Source organism: Bacillus rossius, assembly GCF_032445375.1.
Source record: "Bacillus rossius redtenbacheri isolate Brsri chromosome 4 unlocalized genomic scaffold, Brsri_v3 Brsri_v3_scf4_1, whole genome shotgun sequence".
Taxonomy (NCBI): Eukaryota; Metazoa; Arthropoda; class Insecta; order Phasmatodea; family Bacillidae; genus Bacillus; species Bacillus rossius.
Genome location: NW_026962010.1, coordinates 18,928,699 through 18,954,127, shown reverse-complemented (window position 1 = coordinate 18,954,127; position 25,429 = coordinate 18,928,699). Strand labels below are relative to the sequence as shown.

General features: G+C 37.7%; 1 protein-coding gene and 1 long non-coding RNA gene across 2 annotated transcripts in view; one reads left to right on the top strand and one right to left on the bottom strand.

Moving 5' to 3' along the window:
- The window catches only part of LOC134541596 (succinate-semialdehyde dehydrogenase, mitochondrial-like), a 33,819-nt gene extending 23,664 nt beyond the window's left edge, over positions 1 to 10,155 (bottom strand). The window contains exons 1-3 of the mRNA XM_063385137.1: positions 9,990 to 10,155; positions 3,936 to 4,166; positions 2,284 to 2,454 (exon numbers count right to left, since the gene is read on the bottom strand). Of these exons, the coding sequence (XP_063241207.1) occupies positions 2,284 to 2,454; positions 3,936 to 4,166; positions 9,990 to 10,019 (432 nt within the window). The 5' untranslated portion in view covers positions 10,020 to 10,155. The remainder of the gene's footprint in view (positions 1 to 2,283; positions 2,455 to 3,935; positions 4,167 to 9,989) is intronic.
- Positions 10,156 to 15,437: 5,282 nt separating this feature from the next.
- LOC134541525 (uncharacterized) lies at positions 15,438 to 18,841 on the top strand. Its single transcript, XR_010076653.1, has 2 exons — positions 15,438 to 15,566; positions 15,712 to 18,841. It is a non-coding gene; the product is annotated as an uncharacterized LOC134541525 (long non-coding RNA).
- Positions 18,842 to 25,429: the final 6,588 nt, after the last annotated feature.

The following is a 25,429-nucleotide window of genomic DNA, read 5'->3' as shown; positions in this document are numbered from 1 at the left end:
CCCTTAGTTCGTTATAATTTGACATCATTGTGCCTCAACCCTGAAGCACCAACTCTGCGGAAGGTGTTTCAACCACCGCGTGCCTGTGTGCAGGTGGTTATCATCAGAGTTGGCAACAGTGTGTGTGCATTGGTGGCATTAATTCATATTTTGTTTTTGTGTATTGTCTATGGATTTTAGTGTAATAGTAAGAGTGCTTTTATCTAATTATGAACCTTCTCTGTTAACATATTTTGTATTGCACCATTGAAATTCACATTAAAACAACTTACTGTATGTTATTTATTTATGTATGTAGTTAGTTGTGTACCTTTAAAGGTACATACAAAGTAAATTAATTTTTCTCATTTATGCATTTGGTACAAACTTCATCTGAAAATAATGACATTCCTTGAATTTAAAAAATAAAAAGATTATTTATTTGTGAATCGAATCACGTTCCTGTTAAAGGTTTCTTAATTTTATGATTTAACTTGCATTATGGTGCTGTATGCTACGTAAATGGTGTATTTAGTGACGTAGTTTAAAGTATTTAGTGACTGGTAGAACACCAAGTGCCAGAGCACACCCTGCTGTCTATCGCCGCCATCCTTTCCCAGTCAACTTCCGCCAGTCAGACAGCAGATGTGTCGCTGCTGCTGTAAGACCCTGTCACCCTGTCAAATATTTGTCTCCAGTGTATTTGACAATAAAGTTGGAGGGCTACTGGATATAAAATGGCTACCAACTTTTTCCATCAAATAAATTTGGACAGATAACCTAAAATTAGTTTTAAGTCATCAAGGATGAAACTTAAAATTTTAGGAAGTTGAGATAAATTTGAGTAGAGAGGAAAACTTAAACATAAATGATGGGTGATTCAATACTTTTTGTAGCTGCTATTGCTGTAGGGTTGGAAAAAAACCAGGTTTTTTAAAAAAATCAAACAAATAATTTTTTTAAACCAGTATTTTTTATCACATTAGTTATTTTGGTTCTCAGCATGTTTAAATGAAAGCCATACAACATCCCGGTTTATGCTACTCATGTTGAACCAGAAAAGTTGTAACATCAAAGAACTGAAGTCCAGCAAACCTGCACATCTGACTGGGACTTGACTGCAGAAAGGGTATTTCCCACAGGAGGAGGATTCTCCATAGAATGGGTGTTTCCCACAGAAAGGGGATTTCCCACAAAAGGGAATTTCATTAAAATAATAAATTTATTTGTTTTCATTTTTATTTAACAATTTCAACTACAATTTACTAAGTAACTTATTCAGGTACAGTAATTTAAATGTTTATATCTTGTTTAGTAAATCACAAGAAACATTATGTAAGTGGAATTAGACCTTTCATTAAAATTTATTACGATATTATATTTAGACACATGTTTTTTATAAAATCCACTTTGTTTAAACCATGGTTTAAACCACCATGGTTTAAATCAACAAACACTGCTTTTTTGTATACATTTTTTCTTTCAATCTATATTGGGTTATTTATTTAATTTATTATTTATGTTTGCAAATAAACCTAAGTAGAAATAAAAATCTTTTGCTTTTTTTCAAATTGAGAAGGAAACTACTGTTTTATGAAAGTTACAGAAAACTAATTTGTAATTACTATAACTACCACCTTGAAAATGGCAGTGAAGAAAAAAGTTAATTTTAAGTAAATGTTAAGGCATTGTTAAACCCTTCCAAGCAATTTTGTTGTAGCCTGGTTGTACTGCGTAGCATAATCATGAATTTAAAAAAAAAATGTGAATTATAAGAGCTAACACAACTGTTCCTGGAAAATTAATCTAAAATTAATCAAATGGAAACCATGAGCTAACCAAAAATTATTGTCTTTGAAATCCACAACATAAATTATTTTTTATATATTTATTTAGTTTCAATTATTTATTTTAAAATTAAAGATGATGTTATTTTCTTATGAAAGTGTTTTTAATAGACTAAGGAATGTATATGAGCATTGAAGTCTTCTTTGTAGTAAAATTAATTTTATTATTGATGTGTAATATCTTAGCTCTTGATTTAATACAATTTCTTAGAAAGTTTTGCAATGTCTGTCATGGAAAAAATTCAAGAATGCAAATTAAGAAATAAAAATGAAAACATAAACCCACACAGAACAAGCATAAAATCAGCTATTAAGTTTGGATATGAGCCTGAATAGGTGAAAACAAAAATAAAAATAAATAAAATATGTTTTTAAAACATGTATTTATCTAGGCACGTATACAAACATGTCACTTTCCCAACAAAACATTTGTAACTTAGTAAGTGGGCAGACTTACGTGTATCCTCCTAGCTTCTTCTGAGAACCACTCAATCATCGAGTTGCCATACACAACTTCTCCCTGGGCCTCGCTGAGCGGCTTGCCACATTCCGCCGACATGAGTTTGGCAAGTTCATCTTGGTTCTTCACTAGCAGCTCGTACCACTTCCTCATTACTCCTGCCCTTTCCTGCAAATGTATCACTGCCACTGAATTATTGCGTACACTTCTCCCGTCCTTGTTGGAATCCAATCTGACATCTCAATTTATTCGATAAGATAATAAATAGTGATGGGCCACATTCCAATTTTTTTTTTAAATCTGAATCTCAAATTCGAATCCTAAAGAGTACCTTGAATATACCCCTAAAGTCAGAATCTAGGTCTCAAGGATATGAAATAGAAAATGAACAAAAATGTTAACTACGGTGATGGAACATTCAACCCTTTTAAATGTTTGCTGCACAAACAAAGATTCCAGAAGCAATACATGTTATAATTTTATTTATATAATTACATGTTTAAATTACAATATCTTGGAGATGGTAACAAGATAAGCATGAAGAAACAAATTACCCAATAAACTTCAGAGATTATTAGTCGTTTGATTTTTTTAATTTACTTTATTTCCTCTAATATTTTTCTTAGACAGTAAATCCTTAAAATACTAGGCATTTTATGGTATTTGAGGATATGGCTGGCCCAGTCACAGTACTAAAAGTATTATTTGATAATTATTTATAGATACCTACTTGTTCAGAATGTTTCTGAAAATAAAAAAAAATTGTTCTTGACAGTGAATCATGCTACAAAAGAAACTTCATTGGTAGCAATTTTCAACTTTCAAGAAAGAATGAACTTAAAATACAAAGAGCTTATGAAAATAAATTATTTTTGGCTTCATGTCTTGTTGACAGTGAGGTAATCAGAGACAAATATGAAGATACCACAAAAGGATCAAAGAACCTGGAAAAGGAATAGGCCATCTCACTATTTGTTGTAATGATTTCAAGAAAACTCTGACAACTGAAATCACGATGACTGCCCAGATTCAAACCTGGGTGCTTCTGAATACAAGGTCAGTCCTACACAGAGCAGCGGCTGCTCCGGTTTGAGCAGGTTTTGGCGAAACCTCTCCCAAGACCAGCACACTGCTTCAAACCACAGTTTGGTTTTATGCTAGTCTTGAAGCATACTTATCAACCTTTTAGTAAGGTGTTTTGCTACAGGTGCAGGTTGGTACATCATTTAGACTCTACGTTCTAGTTACAGTATTTACTTTCAGTGCTTATAACTTTGAATGAGGTCTTCAAATTTCACATCAAATGCACACAAAAAAAAAAGGTGAGTTTACGTCAGTTACATTACAAGAGTGTTAGGCAGTGGAGCTGTTTCCTGGTGGGCGGACAACACACAATAATTTCATTTGATCAGATTAATTTTTTTCATAACATATTTTGCAGTCCTAAAACCTTGTAAGTAGTTTAATTGGTGCAGAAATGGATGGCTAACAGCCATTAGATTAAAAAAATTCAATCTTTGGCAGGTATGCTACAGTATGTACGTAACACTTTCCCACAAAGATCTCAATTAGAGCTAAATACTTGGCTATAATGACCCAACTGAGTTCCGTCTGCCTCACTGCAGATGTTCAAACAACTCCCGCTCTACCTTGCCGGTGGTCTGGCCCCACGCAGCGAATGCTTCGCCGGCTGCGTCAATGGCTTTGGAGACGTCGTTCTCGTCCATGTCCGGGACCGCCCCCACCACCTGCTCCGTGCTGGGGTTCACGACATCGAACGTCTTGCCACTGGCCGCTGCCACCCACTTCTGGTTCACGAACGCCTTGTCGAACTTCAGCTGGTAGCTCATGCTGCGCGCCTGCCGTTGTATCGTGCGCACCTGGAATGTCACAAGGCACGTCACTCAGTAACTGCACTCAGGCCTACAGGGTCCTTTCAATAACACACACATCATAACTCAGTAAATTCAATTTATATAGAAATTTTTAAGAAGGGGTTGCAGCTTTATTTCATAGAGCATATTTAAACATCTCATTTGTAGGTACAATACCTTTATTAAAATTTGATACTGTATATTTGTAAATATCATAATTGTCAATGCTGTGTGTATCTTTATGAAAAGTCATATATGTATCAATATGTGTTTTTGTATAAATGTGATTTCATGACACCTCCCCAAGATCAGAAATACGAAAAATAAAATTCTATTTTAATAAATAAACTAAGAAATAAAGTATTTCTACATTAGTTGCTTTGTAACAATTCAAAGAGATTATTTAGAAAAATTAAGTTTGGAAGGTTTTATTAAAAAAATTCTAAAAGCTAGCTTGCATTACCACAAACAAGCTCAATCAATATGCAAAAGTAAGTGTCAGAAAGGAAAAAAAAATTAAAAAAACACAAGTACTGTACTTTGCTGTATTCGTAAATATCTTATCTACAAAAAACCAAAAACCTAAACATTCAGGGGAGTAACAGATATTTTTAATCATGGAATTTTTATCAAAAGGCAAATATATTGAATTATTATTTGGGAAATGTGTTTCAGTTTCTGAAAGTTAAAGTAGATATTTAGATCCTTACTAGTATTGGTGAAGATATGTTTTAACAAGTTCAAACTAATATTTTCCAGCTAATTGAACATTTGGAATCAACTTATCGATATTATCCCTGTCCATAATTGTGGAGCATGTAGTTTAAACATTGCCTGTGTTACACCTATCAAAACTAGCACATGTATCAAGTGCAATCGCCTGTATGCGCTAGGCATTATCGAGTGTGCAGTCTTTGCATAGTGCTGCATGCAACTACGAGACTTTGATAGCTGGAAACTATGTAACACTGTACTACTGAAGTCAACACTGGCCTCCTAATAAGCTTCAACTGTTCCTCTATGGTCTACAAAGAACATCATTAAACCTCTTAAACAACTTCAACCTTAACATCAACTGCAACCATCAACAACTTCAACAACATGAGAAGGGGAACGGCCAAGGAGAAGGGATCCTAAATTCCCTTACAAAAAAAAAAACACTGGCCACACTTCCGGTAAAAACCATTTCAACTTACCCTTTGTGCCGTGTATTAGGGATTTGGGCAAGTTTTATTTAAAATTTTGTTATCTTAAATATTTTTGGAAATTTATTCTTTTTTTTACTCATCTTATATCTTTACGACCAGGCCCTCAGCCTCTGTTATCAGAGACTAGCTAATTTTTTTCCCAGCATAATGCTAGGTTAGCAGTCTGGATAATATTTCTCCCGCCTATAGGCACGTCGGAGGCCGGTGACTTTATATCTCCGCATGACTAGAATTGCATACAGCAGCTTGTGGAGCAGTGTTGAGCCCTGCTAACTCTGTCACGAATCGGTATAAGGTTCACTAGCAGCAAGACACAACAGGAGGATCCCGTGGACCTTGCGTCCCACAGACTATGCATTTTTTGAAGCCATCCCCCCCCCCCTGCTCCCCCACCCTTTCTTCTCAGAATTGAAGCAAAGAGCGATGACCGCTTGTGAACTCCTGGGGACGGTAACCGAATTCAAGGCCATCTCAGGCTTGACAGCCGCAGATACGATTCTGGTCTTTAACGACATCTAGCAATGACTATGGTCACTACACGTGTGGGCGTCGGCAGCGCCGACACTAGCGCGTTCGCGTGGAGGTAACGACAACCTTTCTCCCCCTTATATCTTGGGCCGCTAGGTGGCAACACTGGTTGCTCCATAAGCCCCTAGCAATGACACTCTCGTCGGCCACAAGTCAATTTCATAGTACTTCTTTTCACCACAAAAAGATAGCGCCTCAGTCGTGCAGTCACTCCAGTAAGATCTAATATATTTTATGCCGGACACCTTCAGGTGGGCTCGGTAATTTTCGGCTCAGAGCCTAACCCCCCTCCCATTCTCTAGAGATCCCATGCTTATGATATACTGACGATATCCCGCGCTGAAGGGACTTCGGTGCGCGCCTCCTGGCTGACTGGTACCTTTTGTAACTGCGATCTTCGGCGAATTATCGGCATTGCATCTTTTATTATGTAGTCTTCTCAGACTATAGGGATGAAGTCCCTATCTGGAAAATTTAGATTAACCAGTCAGTAGATTATAAAAAGTAGAGAAACTTAGTATTTTTTTTATTTATATATTTTTTTAAATCATGAATACTTCCGCGTCTACCGCGCATCGTGGTTAAGGTTTTCCGAAACGAGACGCCCTCTCCTGAGCGCCAGGACCAACACCCTGTTCTGGTAAGTCTTAACGTCATCCCCCCTTTAATTTCCCTCTATTGGCCTTTTGCGCCATTTAAGTATACTGTCTGGAAACAGGTCTGATTCTTTGGAATTTTGACTTCTGTTTCAGACAGGGTTCCAAGTTTGGGGCAACCAAAATCCTCTGCCAGAACCTCTGGAGTCGGATCCTGAGCAGAATCCACCATCTTTAGGCCTACTACCTCAATCACCGTCAACCTACAGTTCCGGGTGATACCCGCATCACTCAATCATTTTCTTTACGAACTCAAAAAATAGTCTATCCCAGTTAAGACAGCGGACAGTTAAAGCAGTTCGAGGAGAGGAAATTCATATGATGTTTTGCAAGGACTATATGTACTATCTTTAAAGTTAGCGATGTTAATTTCATTCATTTCTTTAAATATTGTAATTTTTGTTGAACATTTAGGGCCGGCCCTCTCATACATAAAGTTAAAGAATATAATATAATAAGTGTAATTGTGAGGAATTTATGTAAGTTCACTTATCAATGAAAAACAGATGTTACAAAGGAAAATTTAATCTATAAAAAAAGAAAGAACAATTATTAATAAAATAAGGAAGTCTATAGACGTAACTGTTGTTTTTATTTAGTTAATCTATAATAATGATCCCTTTTCTCCCAAGTGTACGTTGGGAGTCTCTAAATTTTCTTTGTTTACTCCTAGTGTTGCCTCTGATGTTGACTTATGATAGCTATTAAATAAGGGCCCCAGTATTCAGAGTTTCCAAATCTTTTTACCTACTTATTTAATTATTCTTTAAGACACTTGGGGGATTACACCTTCATGCCTCTCAACTGCCTCACAAACCACTACAACCACATAAACCTCTGCCCCTGGAATACAACTCTTCACTCATAACTCTGCCAATCTCTCCACACCTCAACTACGCACTTTCAAAACTCTGTTAAGGGGCCCGCCTCGTCAGGGGTGTATGTGTGTTAGTGAGGCGGGATGATAAGTGTGACGCTCGCTGGTGCTTCTAGCGCGGTATAGCCTCTAAGCGCAAGGCTCTGAACCGGCGCACATTCGTCTCGTCGTCACAGGATAACTGTGAAATTTGAGTGGTGACCGTAATATTATATGGCGGAGAAATGAAGATAAAGGTGTTATGCAAGCCCCTTAAGTGCTTTCAAGAATCTGCACTGATTGTTGTATGCCTAAAAATTACTCTGAAAACACGCGTTTTAGGCATTTTAACGCTTCTAAAAATACAGTTTAAAAACTTAATCCGAAATTAAAAGTACTTTTCGGTCCTCAGCGAACTCTTAAATGCTTTTCGTAAGCAGACTCCCCTCGGATATCTTGAGTAGTTTTCAAATCGCGTTGTTTTTCCTGAAGCTCTGCACACCGTATGTGTGCCCAGGTAGGCGGGCCCCTTAACACCTCAGCTCTCTTTCAGTATATGACGCAACGACTGGTTAAAGTCTCTACAATCTTTGCTGTACTTCCAAAAACAACTTAACTCTTGTTTAATTCTATGGCATACAAACTTTAAAAACTTCAACATCTTTACAAAACTTTAACTCTTCTTTTTTTAACTCAACCCCTGTGACTTTCACATCAACAAAAATTTAAATACCCTGCACAATATCAATGAACCATGACTACTTTAACTTTTTTTCAAACTGGTGCATTTACTTCTCTTACTTTAAAAACCTTGGTAAAATTTTCAATAAAAAAATTATTCATACCAGTACCTTTAACTTAATATAAATAATTTCAATACAATTACTATACAATATTTCCTCCGCACTTCTTCCTTAATCCACATGGTACTTCCTTAAGCTACCATGCCACTCAGCCTAAATCCCCAACTTGCCGAGAGCAGGTTGCTCATTTTGGGTCCCTTCAGGCAACTAGTTTGCCTCGGCTTACTAACACACATTGAACATACACTTCTTTCCTTTCACAATTCACCACAGGCAACTCTCGAATAAATGAGTCCATCTCACACAATAAAACACTTGGTAAATATGTAGAGTAGCGATATATGCGAAAAAAAATGCTAAAAATCCGAAAATACTTTTATTCTATGCTCTTTCGCTTCCTCTTTTCAAATCAACCGGCGGAGGTAAGAAATTCCAAATACTTTAGGAGATATCGAATTTTTTAATTTTGCAATACAACACCTGTACAACCATTTGACCGTCGCAATTTTTGTTATTTTGCAGTGTGTTCGTGAATACGTAATAAATAAAATGGTCAATTAGGTCAGGTCAGTTAAATTATTAATACTTTCAAACTAAGCGGACATAAAAAATGTGAATTAATTTTAATGGCTGTTTAGTTTTAAAGTATTTATAATGTAACTGACCTGACCTAACAAACCGGGACAAAGGATGAACAGTAGGAACTAAAATGGTCGATTAGGTCAGGTCAGTTACATTATGAATACTTTCAAACTAAGCGTACATTAAATATAATATGAATTAATTTCAATGGTTCTTTAGTTTTAAAGTATTTATAATGTAACTGACCTGACCTAACAAACCCGGACAAATGATGAACATTAACAACTCACGTAATTTTTTTTTTGTTACTTATTACTTGCGCAACAATATCCAAATAAAAAATAAGACTTTAAAATTATAAACGTTAAAAACTCACCTAAGTTGGAGGCGGGTATATTTCCCTAATGATCAAATGGCAGAAGTTGACAGTTGTAATTAAACATTGTATTGAACAATAAATGAATAAATAATCAGTATTGGTTCATTTGAATACTGGCCAATCATGGAACTGTCACGTGACAAAATTGTCCAATAAGAAACATAATATATACTCGTAAACAAGAAACAATGATGATCGCCGCATGAATACACAGGTATTGTGATGAAAACTAAAAAATTTGATATCTCCTAAAGTATTTGGAATTTCTTATCTCCGCCGGTTGATTTGAAAAGAGGAAGCGAAGGAGCATAGTATAAAAGTATTTTCGGATTTTTAGCATTTTTTTTCGCATATACCGCGACTCTACATATTTACCAAACACTTTTTCTTTCCTCTTGTTTACAAAAGTTAGGTTGCCCTTCTCTGGCAGTTCTTTAATATCTAAATAACTTTCCTGCAACTACTCACTGACTCTCCATATTGTATACACACACAAAAAAACACCATCTACACATTTTTCAAAATATCAAAATTTAACCTAAAACCCGTTTTACCATCTGTTTACCTCTAAAACAAAAATAATCTTTGTTTACAACACAACTGACATAGTCCTTTTCCACTGTGCCCTGAGCTTACACAACTGTTTACTTTACATGTCAAATTTATAAATGCATTTCTTTTTTCTTTTCCTTTGGCCACAGTTCTTCTGTAACTTTAATCTGGTTCTGTGCCAATTCCGAATTACAACATTATTTTAAAGTAAAAGGTACTAAATTCTGGACAGGTATCAATTAACAAATAATTATAAATTTCATACCTGACGAACAAACAACCTTGATAGGCCCATTTAGTCTATAGCAAGGTAAATTACTTGTGTATATTTATCTGTAGACTACATTAAAATTTAATGACAGTTCCTCAAAATAATACAAACAATAAACGTCAATCGCTAATAAACAGAAACGATGTCCGACGGAACCATAGATAAGGGAACCTTGGTCAATTTCTATATGAATATGCGAAACAGCAACAGAACTCATTAACAGTCCATCATGATGGTTTCAAAGAAAATTCACAAATTCGAAATATTTACCCAAAAAAAATTATTTATTAATTAAGTTATAAGGTAATAATTTATGAAAAATTATTTCATATATATATATATAGCTGCAATTGGGTACAGAAGTACCTGGTGGAAAGCATTCTCCTTACTTTCCCCACACTCTTCTTCTGAATTGATCCATACTCCCAGCCGACACACACTCCTTCTCCAGCCTATTCCATTCCCCTACCGTCCTCACGACCATCACATATTTTTCCCCTTTCTGTTCTCCTCCTCTCTTTGAAAACCTTCCTAGTATTTTCCTTCCTACTTCTAGGCATTCCCATTTTGACTTTTCCCCCCAGCTCTCCTCATCCTCCCACTCCACTCAGTACCTAGTACATCTTGACCAATCTCTCCTTCTGTCTTCTATCCTTTAGCTCTCCCATCTCATTCCTATTATCATCTCTGTGGTATTGCACTCCCCCTTCCCTTCTCTGTACGTTCTCCACCACTTGCCCTTCACCCATCTAGCTGCTCTCCTCTGCACTCCCTCCAGCTCCCTCTCAAGTACTGCCAAGTATCGGTCCCACACTGCTGCGGCATACTACAGCATGGGGCGGACCATAGTTTTATTGGCCTTGTCATGTATGCTGCTGCTTCCACCCCTGAGCACTCGTCCCAGCATGACCAGGGCCTGTCTGCTCTTCTTGACTACCTTGTCTACCTGCTCCCCCCACCACAGGTTACCCTGCAGCAACACCCCTAGATATTTATAGCTGGCGGCCTCACTTATCACGTCTCCCCTCCAGTGATATTCCCTCCTGACAATCTTCCTCTTCCTGGTAAACACCTGACCACTTTTGTCTTTCCCACATTTATTTTCATGCCATTATTTTCCAACCACTCTTCCAGCCTTTCCAGATCATCCTGTAGCCCATTTCTCTCAGCATCCGTGTATACCACGCAGTCATCTGCAAATAGCCTGATATGCCCTTTTATCTCCTCACCTATATCATTCATCATTATAGTCAAGAGAAGTGGGCCAAGCACACTGCCCTGCGGCACCCCTGATGTAACCCTTCCTTCCTCCGACATCTCCTCCACACGTACCCTCTGTGTCCTGTTGCTTAGGAAGTCACCAATCCAACCCACCACCCTCCTGTCACTTATAGCTCCCTCCTCTTTTTTCATCATTTTTTCATGAGAAACTTTATCGAATGCCTTGTCGAAATCGATGAAAAAGGCATCAATCTGCAGACCTGTATCAACCCCTTCCACCAGCTCCTCCAACAGGCCAGCCAGCCTCCGAAATCCATGCTGTCTCCTGTCAATCCACTGCCTTTTGTCCAGTTCTTCTACTACATGCCTGTGCACTAACCTCTCCATTACCTTGCCGTCATCCGGGGTCTCGGGCTCGAGTCCCGGTGCGGCTCCTAGCGGGAATAGCTGTTGTCGATGTAGTGTTTCCGGGTGGGCACCAGACAGGCTCTGTTTCTAGTCGATAGGTGGGTCGTGGGGTCGGTTGCCCTGCGTGGTCCACTAGGACCGTCGGCGGTGTTGCGTGGGATATGAGGAATTCCCTACTTAGGCGCTGAAGTAGTGCAACAAATAACGTGCGTCGTTTATTCATGCGACTGTGGGTTTGGTGTAATACCGTTGATTACACACTACGTCGTACAGAGGGTGACGTCACACAATACAGAAGTTACACAATTACACAAAGTTAGTCTGAAAAGTTACGTAATAAGGCGTGGCACAAATTTACAAAAATGTTACGTGATGATGCGTTGCACAAGTTTACTGAATTTTACGTGGTGGCGCATCGCACAAGTTTACTAAAAAACGTTCCAGGTTCAAGGCGTCGCACAAGATTACTAAATGTTACGTATTACCATGGCACTAGGCGGTTCTGAGCCTGGTTACCCAAAAGAGGGGTGAGGGTGATTGGAGGCGGCCAATCCCGTATATCAATGTCTCGAGGCGGTGTTCGCATCCACTGTAGTGGAGCGCGGACCGCAGCTAAATTCGTCCAAGTTCCCTTACGGGGTGATGTCAGTGCCGGAGAAACTGGTTTTAGTTCAACTTCTGTGGTTCGGGAGGCGGCCCGTGCCGTATACTGAAACTACCCCGCAGACCAAGTGTGGTGCAGGGGGTTTTAAAAGTTATGCGGCCGGATTAAGTCCTGGACCGAAAATTGGACCGGGTATGTACGGAGAGATTAGTAAAAAGAGGTTTCGATGAAGTGACTATAATTACCAGAAGTGAGTTCAATGCAGACAATGGATGATGTCTCTCCGTGGGACGTGCGTCTGCCCCAGTCCACGAGTCGCGCTGTACTGGCGTGATGTTATGGCGTCCGGCCGAGGCTCGGTGCCCCTCGCGCCAGGGTTGACCTCATTACGTTATTTTCTAATGTGACACGTTAATAAGAGATTTTAAGGGCGCTAAATTCCTACATTAATTATTAAGGCTAAATTAACATTACTCATTCCTTCTACAATTTAGAGTTAGTATGTTTATGAATTATGTCCTTTAAATTGTACGTCACACTAGAGACTGTTCGTCTCTCGCCGGACTGCTCCGGTGGGGGGTAATAACGAAACACAAGGGGTTAATAATTATGTCACATGGGTTAATTAACTAATCTAGGCAGAAGGCCGCCAGGGGGACACACACACACGTATCGACACCTTTACACACGTGAGTGCCCAGGCACTCCTACGTCGCACTTTCGTTAATCAACTTTTAATTTATACGTAATATTGTTTAATATTCTGTGTGTGTTTTAGCAACGTGGTCGGCTGTAATGTCGGTCTGTTTATCATGGGGCCGGGTTCTACCTTGGTTGCTGGTGGCTCGCCTGACTCGGGTGGGCCATGGCTAGGGGCGCGTTCCGTTAGCGGGGTTGGATGCTGGCGGTTGCAGGTCGGGCTTTAGGGTGGCCTTCGGTCGGACGACGTCAACCTTACCTACTGCTGACGTGATGCTAACTGGTCTATAGCTGGCTGGGTCCTCTTTGCTACCCCCCTTCTTGTATATAGGTACCACCACCGCCGCCTCCTTCCATTCTTGTGGCAATTTGCCCTCCTGCAGCGATCTACTGAATAACAACTCCAGGTACTTCACCATGGCTTGCCCCCCAAGCTTTATCATCCCATTCTCTATGCCATCCTTACCTATGGCTTTCCTGCTGTCTGACCTTTTCACTACTTTCTCAATTTCTTCCTTCCTGATCTCCAGCCGTTTCTCGTGTCGCCCTGTACTATGCTCAGCATGTTTCCTTTCCCACTGTTTTCCCTTCTCGAACACTGACATGTACTGCATGGCCAACAAGTTTGCCTTTTCCTTGGATCCCTCTGCAATTTCACCTTCCTGATTCCTCAGAATCGGTACCCCTGTCCCTGTGCCCTTCGTGCTCCTAACAAACCCGTATAGCTTTTGCCAGTTGCCTTTTGTCCCCTGTACCATCAGGTCCCCGAGATAGGCCTCCTTCGCATTCTTTATCTCTCTATTCAGTTGCTTTCCTATTTCTTTCAGCTCCTCTGTTAGTGTCTTCTTTCCTTCCTTTTTCCCCAACGCATATAACATTCTACCCATCCTCTTTAGTTTCCGAATGTCCCTTCCATAATAAGGTGGGTCCCCTCCCACATTTATCCTTTTTTTAGGTACATATTGCTCTTGAGCATCTCCCACCACCTTTTTAAAATCCCTCCACAGTTCCTATACATCGATGCCTACCCTCCATTGGTCGAATCTCTCTTCCAGAAACTCCTCCACCCTTGTCTGTACTGCTCTCCCATACAACCATATTTGCCTGCTGCTGCCTTTCATGACCTTCTTGTCCAGGCAAATCTCCACTACGGGAATATCGTGGTCGCTTATCCCATCCATCACTTTAGAGTGAGTGGCTAGCTCCTCGGGTCTTACCAGCACTACATCCAATAGTGATCCTCCATTTCCCCCACCCATCCTAGTTTCCTCTACCACCACCTGTTGACAGGGGCGCAACAACTAAATTTCCAAGGGGGGGAGGGCAATATACCTTTTTATAAAGAATCATCGATCCCCCCTATTGAAGCAGGGGGTCCGAGGGTCCTACCCCGGGAAAATTTGTATTTCAAGGTGGAAAATTGTGCTATTTAAGCAGTTTTACTATCTAAAAATTGATTACACAGCACATTCTTTGCCCCTGTTTGTCCCCACTTCAATGTTTCAGAGGGGGGGGGGGCAAAATACCCTTGCCCCCCCTGTTGTTGCGCCCCTGCCTGTTGTAACCCCATGTTAACCAGTTTAGTTGCCCTCCGTTGTCCCAGTGGCCCCACCAGTTCCTTACCACACTGCCATTTGACCCCTGGAAGGTTGAGGTCACCTGCTACAACTACCATGCTGTCCTCTTTCAGCCTATCAAGCCTTTCAAATACAGCCTCCACATCTGTACCCCCATCACCCAGCGGCCTGTACACCGCAAACAGCTGCATTTTCCTCTTCTTCCCTGAGATCTTTCTTCCTTTTCTCCCATCCACTTGACTTCTGCGTATAACACCCCCCGTACAAGAACCATTATCCCACCCCCTCTCCTGTTTCTATCCCTTCTAAAAACTATGTAACTCCCTCTCCTTATTTCATTATCTGCAACATCCGCATCAATCAATTTTAATATAAAAAACCGTTTCACTAAAGCCATTACTTATTCAAAATAATGGTTTATAGTGCTCCTCGGAAAAAAAAAATATATTTTAAAAACATTACTTTATATTACTTTTTTGCCCTCAGCCACCAGGTTTTAAACAAAATTTACAGTTGACTTTTTCTAGCTGTGTAGACAGATGTTCTGGCTATGCATTAAGCAACAACATCGTTGAACAACATGGTGCGCCGAAAACTAACAATGGCCTGCGTGATAAAAAGGGGTACAATATCAAAATGTTATTATTTTTCCCAGTTACCTTTCAAACTTAAATAAAATCTATTTATTTCAATTAAGTGTTTATTTATTCAAAAACCATTTTTATTGTGATATCTGGAAATAACTGATTTAAAAACACTTAATCTACACTAAGGAACCTCGGAAAAAAAAACTTTTGTTTTTAAATTTACTGATATCAAACCAAATAATTTGGACACATAAAAACCATGGACAGCCTAAGTTTCACCCCCATAGATCGACATGCCCTTCGGGCTGGTTCGTACATGTTCGGTTTTATTTTCTTTTTCTTTTTTTTATCTGTACGTTCAAAACAAACATTGCAATATTGATCAAAAAATTGTTGACTAATGTTATTTTATATTTTTTTAAGAGTAAAACACATGTACACAAATATTTCCTTTTACTAATTATGAGATTTTCAGGTAAGTTATTGAGCTATTTCTGTTTGATTTGTTAGGAGATTAGTTTTGTCCGTTTACAAGTTAACATTGCTTGTGTTATTCTTGGCAAGTAATCATTTCTTATATAAATTTTTGTACACTATAGGCTTATCTTTTTAAATTTTAGGTAGCGTGTGGAGATTTCATCTTATGTTCATGAGCGCACAACGTATAAAATATAAAATCATAAGAAATGTTTTCTGGTGGTGTGTAGCAGTTAACCGCATTTAAGTAAAAATATTTTAAAATGATTGTTACCAGAGCTGAATTACATTGAGGTGAGTGCACTTAATATAATTTGGGGTATTGCAGGAAAAATTATAAATTCCTAAAGTGTTTTTTACTTCCTGACATGTTTAAAATTATTATTCTCTATGAGGGTTGTTTGATACTGCAAGTAGTTTATCATGTTTAACATGTGGATAGGTTAGGATTATTTATTACAAATCTGTAATATTGAGATACTGCCCTTGGGTTAGCTGGATTAAAAATACAGTGAAATTTGTTAGGTTAGTAACATTATACGTACAGTGATTCTAAGTACAGTGGAATTTACATTTGGTTAGCTTGGGATAGCACCAATTAAAAATTCTGTAAAATCAATTGAACGGTTGGATGTTACTAACCTAATCTAACCAACCAATATACATTTTACAGTGATTTTTTAGGTTATTATCTCACGTTGCTGCTTTTTGTATGCAAAATAAACTTTGGACACTTTTTTTTTAACTTTAAATATGTACCTGTATTTACTCTGAAAAAAGTTTTTTCTAAATTCAGACTGGTTTTTGAGAAATCACTGTTTATAGGTTACATTACATTACCTGTGCAGTAAAGGGCCTGTCACCATGTTGTTCTTTAATTGAGTTGCAGATCTTGTTGTTTTTCATACACAAATTGTCTATTTTTTATTTGGATATTGCAATGCAGTAACATAAATTAACACATTAAAAAAGTTATGTGACTCCTTATTGTGCATTCCAAACCCAAAGCATCAGTCCTTGAGAGCGATATTTTTTGAGCAGTTTATAGGTGCAAAATTCTGATTTTTTACGTGAGACAACACATAACCTGACATATAAAATAAATTTTCATTTTGTAACAAATGATTCCTTTTATACGTCAGGTTACGTGCTATTGCAGGTAACTAATCTGCGCTTTGCGCCTCCATACTGCTATAAAAAATCCCTGTCAAGGGTTGGCGTTTTGGTTTGGATACACATTAGAGACTCGTAACTTTTTTTAAAACTATTATTTACGTTTCATTAGGTTATAATATTCAAATAAAAAATATATACATTCTTATATATATGGAAAACCACAGGATCTGCTATGCAATTAGAGGGGAAAATGGTAACAGCTGCTTCACTGCATAAGCTATCTAGCGTGACCTGCAAAATGTGATTTCTTGAAAACCAGTAGGAATTAAGAAAAGCTGTTTACAGTTTTAATAGATGAAGGTTTTTAGTGTCTGAAGCGGTATTTTCAAAATTTTATAATTTAATTTATGGATAAGCAGCAACAAAAGAAAATTACTTTTTTTAAATTTAGCTAACCAACCATTCACATGATTTTACAAATTTTGTATTGATTATACTTACCTACTTTAACATTAAACTACTGTTAAACAATTTATTTCAATTTTTTAAAAATATATTTGGGAATTAGCGCAGTATAATCGAAGACGTTTACTGTATTGATGATTGATTTACTTTATTGATGCACATTGAAGTTGTATAATTGTTGGATTGGTTAAGCAAATTCAAGCATCAAGGGTACTGATCAATGGTTTTTAACATTATATTTTCTTAATGAATCCATTGGTAAAACGTTAAAACACTGGAATGGCTAAATTTCCATCGACTGCTTATGTTTTTTTCCGCATGCTCACTTGAAAACAATTACAGGGTTATACTGTAGTTCACAGTTGCAATACTTGGTTAGGTTAGTTACATAAGTGCTGTTAAATCATGAAAATGGTTAGGGAAAGGTAACTTCTTCATAACTACTGTAAAATGGTGTAAGCAATTATTCTTTAGGTAAGTTTACCTAGACTTTAAAAATAATTTATTTGGCGAAGTACATAGTACTAAGAATTACTATTTATCAAATTTGGTTTGTGTGGAAAAGTTGTTACTCTAGGAAATTTCTGAATCCATCTTTGTAGGAATATAAACTAATATTATTAGAAACAAAAAAAGAACAATGTGTGGTATATTTTAATTTTCTAACACGCTCTGAACTCTGCAGTTATGCGATTACCGATAATATTGTAAATCATTGCAATATACATCCGACACATTTTGTAGTGATTTCACTACTGTACTATGAAGTAATGCCATCGACTGCTGCAAAATAACATGCTGACATCTATTCTTGTGTAGGCATTTTGTTGATACGACTAAAATATGAACATATAGGATATATATAGAATCTTACAAATTTTGGTAACCTACCTACTAATACTCTCCCCGAAGACTTTGGTTAGATACTTAAAAAAAAAAAAAAAAAAAAAAATTAACTGCTTATGTGACATGCATTACGTGAAATTAATTCAACTTGTAAACATTTTGCTTGAGTCAAAGCCTAGATTTGCTTAAGCTAATAACAAGCAATTACATCACTTGAGGCCCTGAGAATCAAACTTCTAAAATTGTGTAGTTACTTGGATTGTTAAATACCTAGTTTTTCTGCAATAATGGGCACAAGAGCAATAGAATTATGTTTTTCATATAATTTTTTTTCACATAAATGAGTTTTTGTCAAAAAGTATTTGGAAAAAATATATATTTGAAAGGACAAAGAAAAATGTTAATTGTAGTACATAAATGAGAATTTACCAAAATATTTAATGTATCAAATTTCTAACTAAAATGGTTTTGAAATTAATTTATCATTCTGGTATGCATAACTTTTTTCTTTGATACATTTATTTATCAGTTTCATTTCTCTTTAGTACAATATAAATCATTTAACTTTGATTTCTTTTTTGTTTCAGGCTTGTGGAGAACAGCTTTTTTTTAATCTACTCTTTGGCTGGCGAATGTAAATAAGCAATGATTTCGTGAATGCAGCGAGAGAGTTTATTTAATGTATTTTAAAATCACTGATAATATTTATTGATGTATTTTAAAATCACTGATAATATTTATTGATGTATTTTAAAATCACTGATAATATTTGTTTTGTGGCTGGAAGATGGTAACCATGGTGACTTGTGAATTTTTATGAAGATTAATAAAAAGCAGTAAAAATTATTAATGGTTGTCAGAAGGAATTTTTTTTTCAATAATCAATCAAACATCTACACTCTACAGTAACAATTTTCCTTAACTCAAATAATATTTCAATACATATCTTATAAAGTATTCATATATGTACAATACAGACCAATTTTGAGCTAGTCTGATATCAGTATATTAGTTATTATGAACATATACTATCAGAACTACCATTTGCATATAGTGCACATACATACATAACACTAGCCAACAACCATTAAAAAAAAACACTACTATATACACTTACATAAAAAACAAACAAATCATAGACAAGTACAGATTACGTATTCACTATTATATTCTAGAGCCAATTCCAATAAGTGTATTATCAATAAAAGAAAATAATTTTTTTTAAATAACAATATTTCAATATGAAGGAAAATATGTATTCTGAAGTTCTTGTATATGTTTGGTATCAATCAATGTAAATTAATCAATCTTTGATAAAAAAAAAAATCCGAAAATGATTAATAAATTAAAAAAATTATTGCCTACCAGCTCTGGGTTTTGCATGAGGGTTCAACTTCTCTGACTTCTGAGATTACAGACAAGATTTTAATTAATAATACTATTGGCTTCATTACTAGATTATCTTTAAACCTATAATTTTTTATTTGAATCAGTTCATTGAACTGAAATATTTGCAGCAATTTCTTTAAATGTTTATGAACTTGGATTATTTAAAATACAAATGTAGGTAGGCTTACTAGACCTTTAATGCCATAAGATTGTAATCACATAGGCCTAATTTCACATTTACAACTTAAGTCTTGGAGCTGATTTACATTAATATTTGTGCTAGACTTTGTAATTCTTAAAATTTTATTTTCTGCAATGTTCCAAAGAGCATTGCTCTATTTTGGAACAAAACAATTTAATCTGACAGTTTGTTACAACACTATTCTTCATAAAACAATGCATGTTAGCCTGTATAATATGAATTAGATCTAACATAAGAACTACAAACTGCACATTTGCACTTAAAATATTCATCAAACAGTTAGGCAAAGAGATTAAACATAACATTTAACTCTTAAATCGTCATACTTCATTTTAGTTATCACACTTATGCCTGTATGTGAATGGGATCAGAAATTAGCACTGCAAATGCACTTTTAACACTAATAATTAATTATATGAAACACAAATGATATCAGTAACATCATACTTCATTTTTGGTGTTACAGTAAGCTTCCATAAATGTTTCTTTTTCTCAGAACATACATCAGAAAACTTTTCTTGAATTTAAAAATTACAATAAATTTTTAAATACCTAATGATTTGTTAGATAGCAAACCTTCAAAATATGATTTACTTCCAATTTTTGGATTAACGGCATTGAAGTTTTGTATTGTTTGCCATGGAAAACAATGGAAATAAATAATTAAAAATATAAAGACACAACTGAATCAGCTGTAGTTGAACATACAGAACCAGCGAGGAGAATAAAAATATAATAAAATATAATATGTTATTATGTTCACTAAAGGTATGCAATGGATGGAGGATGCCCTACATTAATAATAATTAGTAACAGAGAACAAAGCAAATTTGTAGAGAAGAGACTTTTAACAGTAGTAGAATAATAAAATTCCGAAAAGGGCTGTTTCAAAAATTGCAAACATTTCTACACATAAGAAGCCCTTAATCTCAAAGACTTCATTCAGTACACTGGTCATTACCTGCTGCTCACGATCTGTAAAGGTAAGGTAATTAAATTAATGGTGGAAAAGGTAATAAGCATTAGGTTTGTGGTCTTATAAATGTGGTCATTAGAGGCAAACATTAGGTCTCTGTGTTTAAGTGCTCTGGGTTTGATTCTCAGCAGGGTCATTAATGGATCTTTTGATAGTGGGGAACACAGCAAACATTGCAGTGGTTAGTTGGTTTTCTCAGAGTTCTTACGTTACCTCACCCACCCATTCTGTCATATCATTAGCATTTTATAGCCCTTCATTTTTTTGTAATGATCTAGAGGTCACCAAGCTGAAAGCTAAATTAATTTCCTTTATTGACAGATATAAGGGTTGAGGATTTGAAGCAAGCAAGATAAACATTTTAATGTTGCTTGCTTCGTCTTCTACAGAAAATTGAATCTAATATTTTGAATTGCTCCTGTGCTGCACTACTTCTGACTGAGAACGAGTAACCTGCACTTTTTAAGGCATCAAATAAATTGTTATAACCGATTTCACTGTCTACATATCCCGGAATAGTGTTATCTTTATCACTTTTGGTACAATTTTGCAATTTATCTCTTGCTAGATCAAAAAACGATATCATTGTTCACGTTCAAAAGCTGTAGCTATAGCCCGCGCTTTTCTACTACCGAAGTTACCCGATCGAGCGACGTACTTCGGAACTGTTCGTGCATGTCGATCTATGGGGGTGAAACTTAGGCTGTCCAAAAACCATACCCTACTATTGCTGTAAACATTCTTAACAAAATATACCTTCCCCTTTTACTACCTGGGTCGGCATATTTTCTGTATAGGTATGCATTTAGCAACAACTGCGTGCGCCGAAAACTTATAGTAGCCTGCGGGAAAACTTCTATGATTTCAAGAACTATTTAAAATTTTCTAGTTTCCTTTTAAAACAAAATAAAAAATAATATAATCTTAAGAATGTACTTATTGAAAATGTTTTTTGTGATATTTAGGAAAAACTGCTTTCAAAACACTAACTTTGTATACACCTGGACCTGCACCCAAAAAAAACCACATAATTACAAATTTTCTGCTGTCAAACCAAATAATATGGAGACATAACAACGACACACATCTATTTCTATGAGCTTTCTTAACAAAATGTTGTATTGAGGTTTTCTACCTGGGTGGGAAGATTTTCTGTATATGCATTAATAAATATCTGTGTGCGCCGAAACTTGCAGTAGCCTGCACGAAAATGAGTAATATTTCAAAACAAATTTTAATTCATCTAAAATAAAATAAACTATTTGTCCTTAAGTATTGACATCGTACGGCTGAAGGCCACCCCAAAGCCCGACCTGCACCCGCCAGTACTCGGCTCCGCTAACGGAAAGCGCCCCTAGCCATGGCCCACCCGAGTCAAGTGAGCGGACCGCAGCCCCAAGGTAGAGAATAGCGAACCATTTCTAATTACGCATGCAATGCACTCACCGTGCCTACAAAATTCCCCACGCAATAATAACGTAATCAAAAACAAACAAAAGCCCCTAATTAATAAAGTGCGACGTAGGAGTGCCCGGCTCACTCACGTGTGGTTTTCCGCTAAAACAGCTGTGAGTGCAACCCTTGCGGCCTTCAGCCTAATTTCAATAGTGAAGCGTGTGACGTAATTCAAACCACCCCAAATTAGCATTATCGTTCGCCACTGGAGTAGTTTTCAAGAAACAGACAGTCTCCAGCTTGACTCTAATATTCAAACTTATTTTAGACAAACTTATTAAATGTCATTTCTATAACATATATAGATATTAGATTAATCATTATGTTTTATTATTTGAATTTAGAGCCACTTAAAATTAGTTAATTATATAGATTTTTACGAATAACGGAACTTTAGAAACTCTGGCGCGACAGGGAGCTTACCCCTCCCCTCGCGCCAGGGCTGCACGTCAGGACGTGAGTACAGCGCGACTCGCGGACCGGGACTGATGCACGTCCCACGGGGAGCCAGCATCTCTTTGTTTCACCGAACGTCCATCTGGTAATTATAGTCACAACCAAAACCTCTTTTTAATACTCCCCGTGTGCGCCCGGTCCTTTTACGGTGTAGGGCCTAACCCAGCCGCATCAATTTAACACGCCCCACACAAAGCATTACGTGGGGCCGTGCAGTATACGGTACGGGCCGTCTCCCGCCACCCCAGAACTTTATTTAATCGCCTAGTGCACAGGCACAGGCTACCTTCAAGATTAAACGTGTTTTAATTTAATAGCGAGCCGCGGTCCGCACAGGTGGGCCCGCGCGTCGCCAATTACAGATTACGAAATTAGCCGATGCTAATTGAACGCTCTCCCTCGACTGCAACTGGCGTGAGGACTTAAGTAAACGCACGTAGAGGCACGCAGGTGCCCCGCTCAAATAACGTGTGCAGTGTAACCGTGTACTTAAAAGCACCACAGAGTGCCATTTTATCAAGTGTAATTGTAATCATAGTGTAATCAAAACTTCTACGTGTTCCGACGCCCCATTGGCAGTCATGTACCGCCGAGTAAACCTCGCGCCCAATGTAATGAACCAGTGTCAATCGTGAACAATAAAAAGTCCACCCCGCACCCCCCGTGCGCGACGTGCGACCCGTAGAAAAACCAAACAGTGTATGTCAATTAACTTAAACAACCCAATCAGGAAACAAAATTCACCACCGCTGACGGTTCTAGCGGACCACGCTGGGGCAACGAACCCACGACCATCACACGGTTAGACACCGAGCTAGCCTGGCGCCCTCCCGGAGCAGAAAACGCTAAAAAAGCCAGCCAACCCGCTAGGACCTGCGCCCGATCTCGAACACGAGACCGCGGCTGACAGCAGTATTATAATATTAAAAACGATGTTCTGACGCCGACCGCCAATGCTCCTCTATGTCGCATAGACTTCTATTCCTCATCAACGTCTCACGAAAGTGTGTGCACCGAACGCGCTCGGGTACGCACCGGAGTGTAGGAAGTGCAACGGAGCGAACGCCACGCATTTAGTGCCACGTCGGCGGAGGAGACCGGCCGGGTGTGCCATATCCCTCCGCCGAACTACAAGAGTGTTTGTGTATTTTTTCCACAGGAACATATTAGACTTTATTTTCATTGTTTAACATTTTATATTTTCCAAAATTATGTTTTACCGTGCGCCTTGTCCCAAACCTGGCCGGTTCAGTTTCCCGCGAAAATCATGGGTTTTGCATGGTAGGGCTGGTGGGGAGGGGGTCGCGCGCGGTGAGAGCGGCAGTTTCCTTCCAGAGCTCACAGAGGCCGGCAGCCTCCGCGCGTCATAGGACCAGCACTTTCTTTATTTTCACCAACATGTAGTTTACCATAATTAATCAATTCTTCAAACCTTTTCCTTCAGTCCCGTGGTCGGCCTCGATTTACCGTGTGGTATGTAACTTAATTATTTAGTGCTCCAAGACGAGGAGTGCGCTACGTCATATAACTAAGTACTGTGTAAGGACTGGAAGATGGTCTGTCGGCGCCACACGCGATTTCTTAGCCAGTCGGCTACTTAGTTTTAGCCCGCACGGGGCAGCCAGCAGGCACTATGTAACCAACATCTTAATGCATCAATATCTGGGACAGTTTTAGGTCTCATGTAGCGTCACCGGAGTAGCGGGCATACACGATCCTAGCCTAGTGTAATACGTAATGTTATTGTGAAGCGTGATCTTGCTTAGGGTTCCAGTTGTGTTTTGTTTAGAGTGCGCATATGTAATCGTCGTGTCGTGTCAGAACTGAATGACCTTACCGGGTATTAAATTCACGAGCCGCCACTGAGGGAGTGGCCGCGCGTGTGACGATTCGTTTCGGGACAACCGTTACGGCCAGGAGGGGTAGCACCTTGTAAGGGCTGTGCCGGATTAAGTGAATAACTTTAACACTGTGTTTTCTTGGACTTATCAGTTATCAGGCATCCCGGGTGGCCTAAACAGCTCGGGAGGCCCTGCTACGGCGAACCTCTGGCTTCCGCCACAAGGCCGAACCTACCCCGAGATTCCAGACATTACCTATTATGCCTAAAGTCACACGGAGGTAGCGGGGTTCATGTCAGTTCATTATGAAAATTATTGAAAATTCGTAATTTATATGCTATAAAATCAGGAAAAATTTAATAAAAATATTATAAAAAAATTAAAATTTGAATAAAATATATTTCTACATCTTGGATCATGACGTCACAGCCACTAACTTGAAAGTTCGTATTTTTATGCTAGAAAATTGGGAAAATATTTTTAATAAAAAAAATAATTTAAAATATTTCGCTATCTTGGATTGTGACACCACAACCACCATATTGAAAATCAGTAATTATTAACCAAAGATTCGGAAAAAATCCTTGAAAATTTATAAAATAACAATTACCTAAAAATATGTTTAATAAAATTTTAATTAAAAAAATTACTTGTGTCATGGAGCTCGGAGTTTTAAGTTCGAACACAGTGAAGTATATATATATATATATATATATATATATATATATATATATATATATATATTGACGTCGACCCAAATGTCACCTCGGCTCCTTCAAGCCGTTATGCCTCGTAAACGTCCTCTCTTGCATTACTAGTGAAACCTAAGTGCAGTGCTAAGAGCAGGGATGCACCCACGTGCGCCCTGGTACGTCAGCGGACGTCAGGGGTGTTGTAAATAGTTATGTTTTGTATACACATTCTAAATAACCACGAGCCTCCACAAATATATATATAGCTCTTACGTCTGGAATAGTGTATGTGAATGTTGTGTAAATACTTCGTCTTTGATCAGTGACTTATTAATCAATTCATTTGTGTTTGCATTTCATTAACAAATTACTTTTCATGTCATTGTAATAATTCTTTAACTCATTCAAGTGCTGTGTCATTAT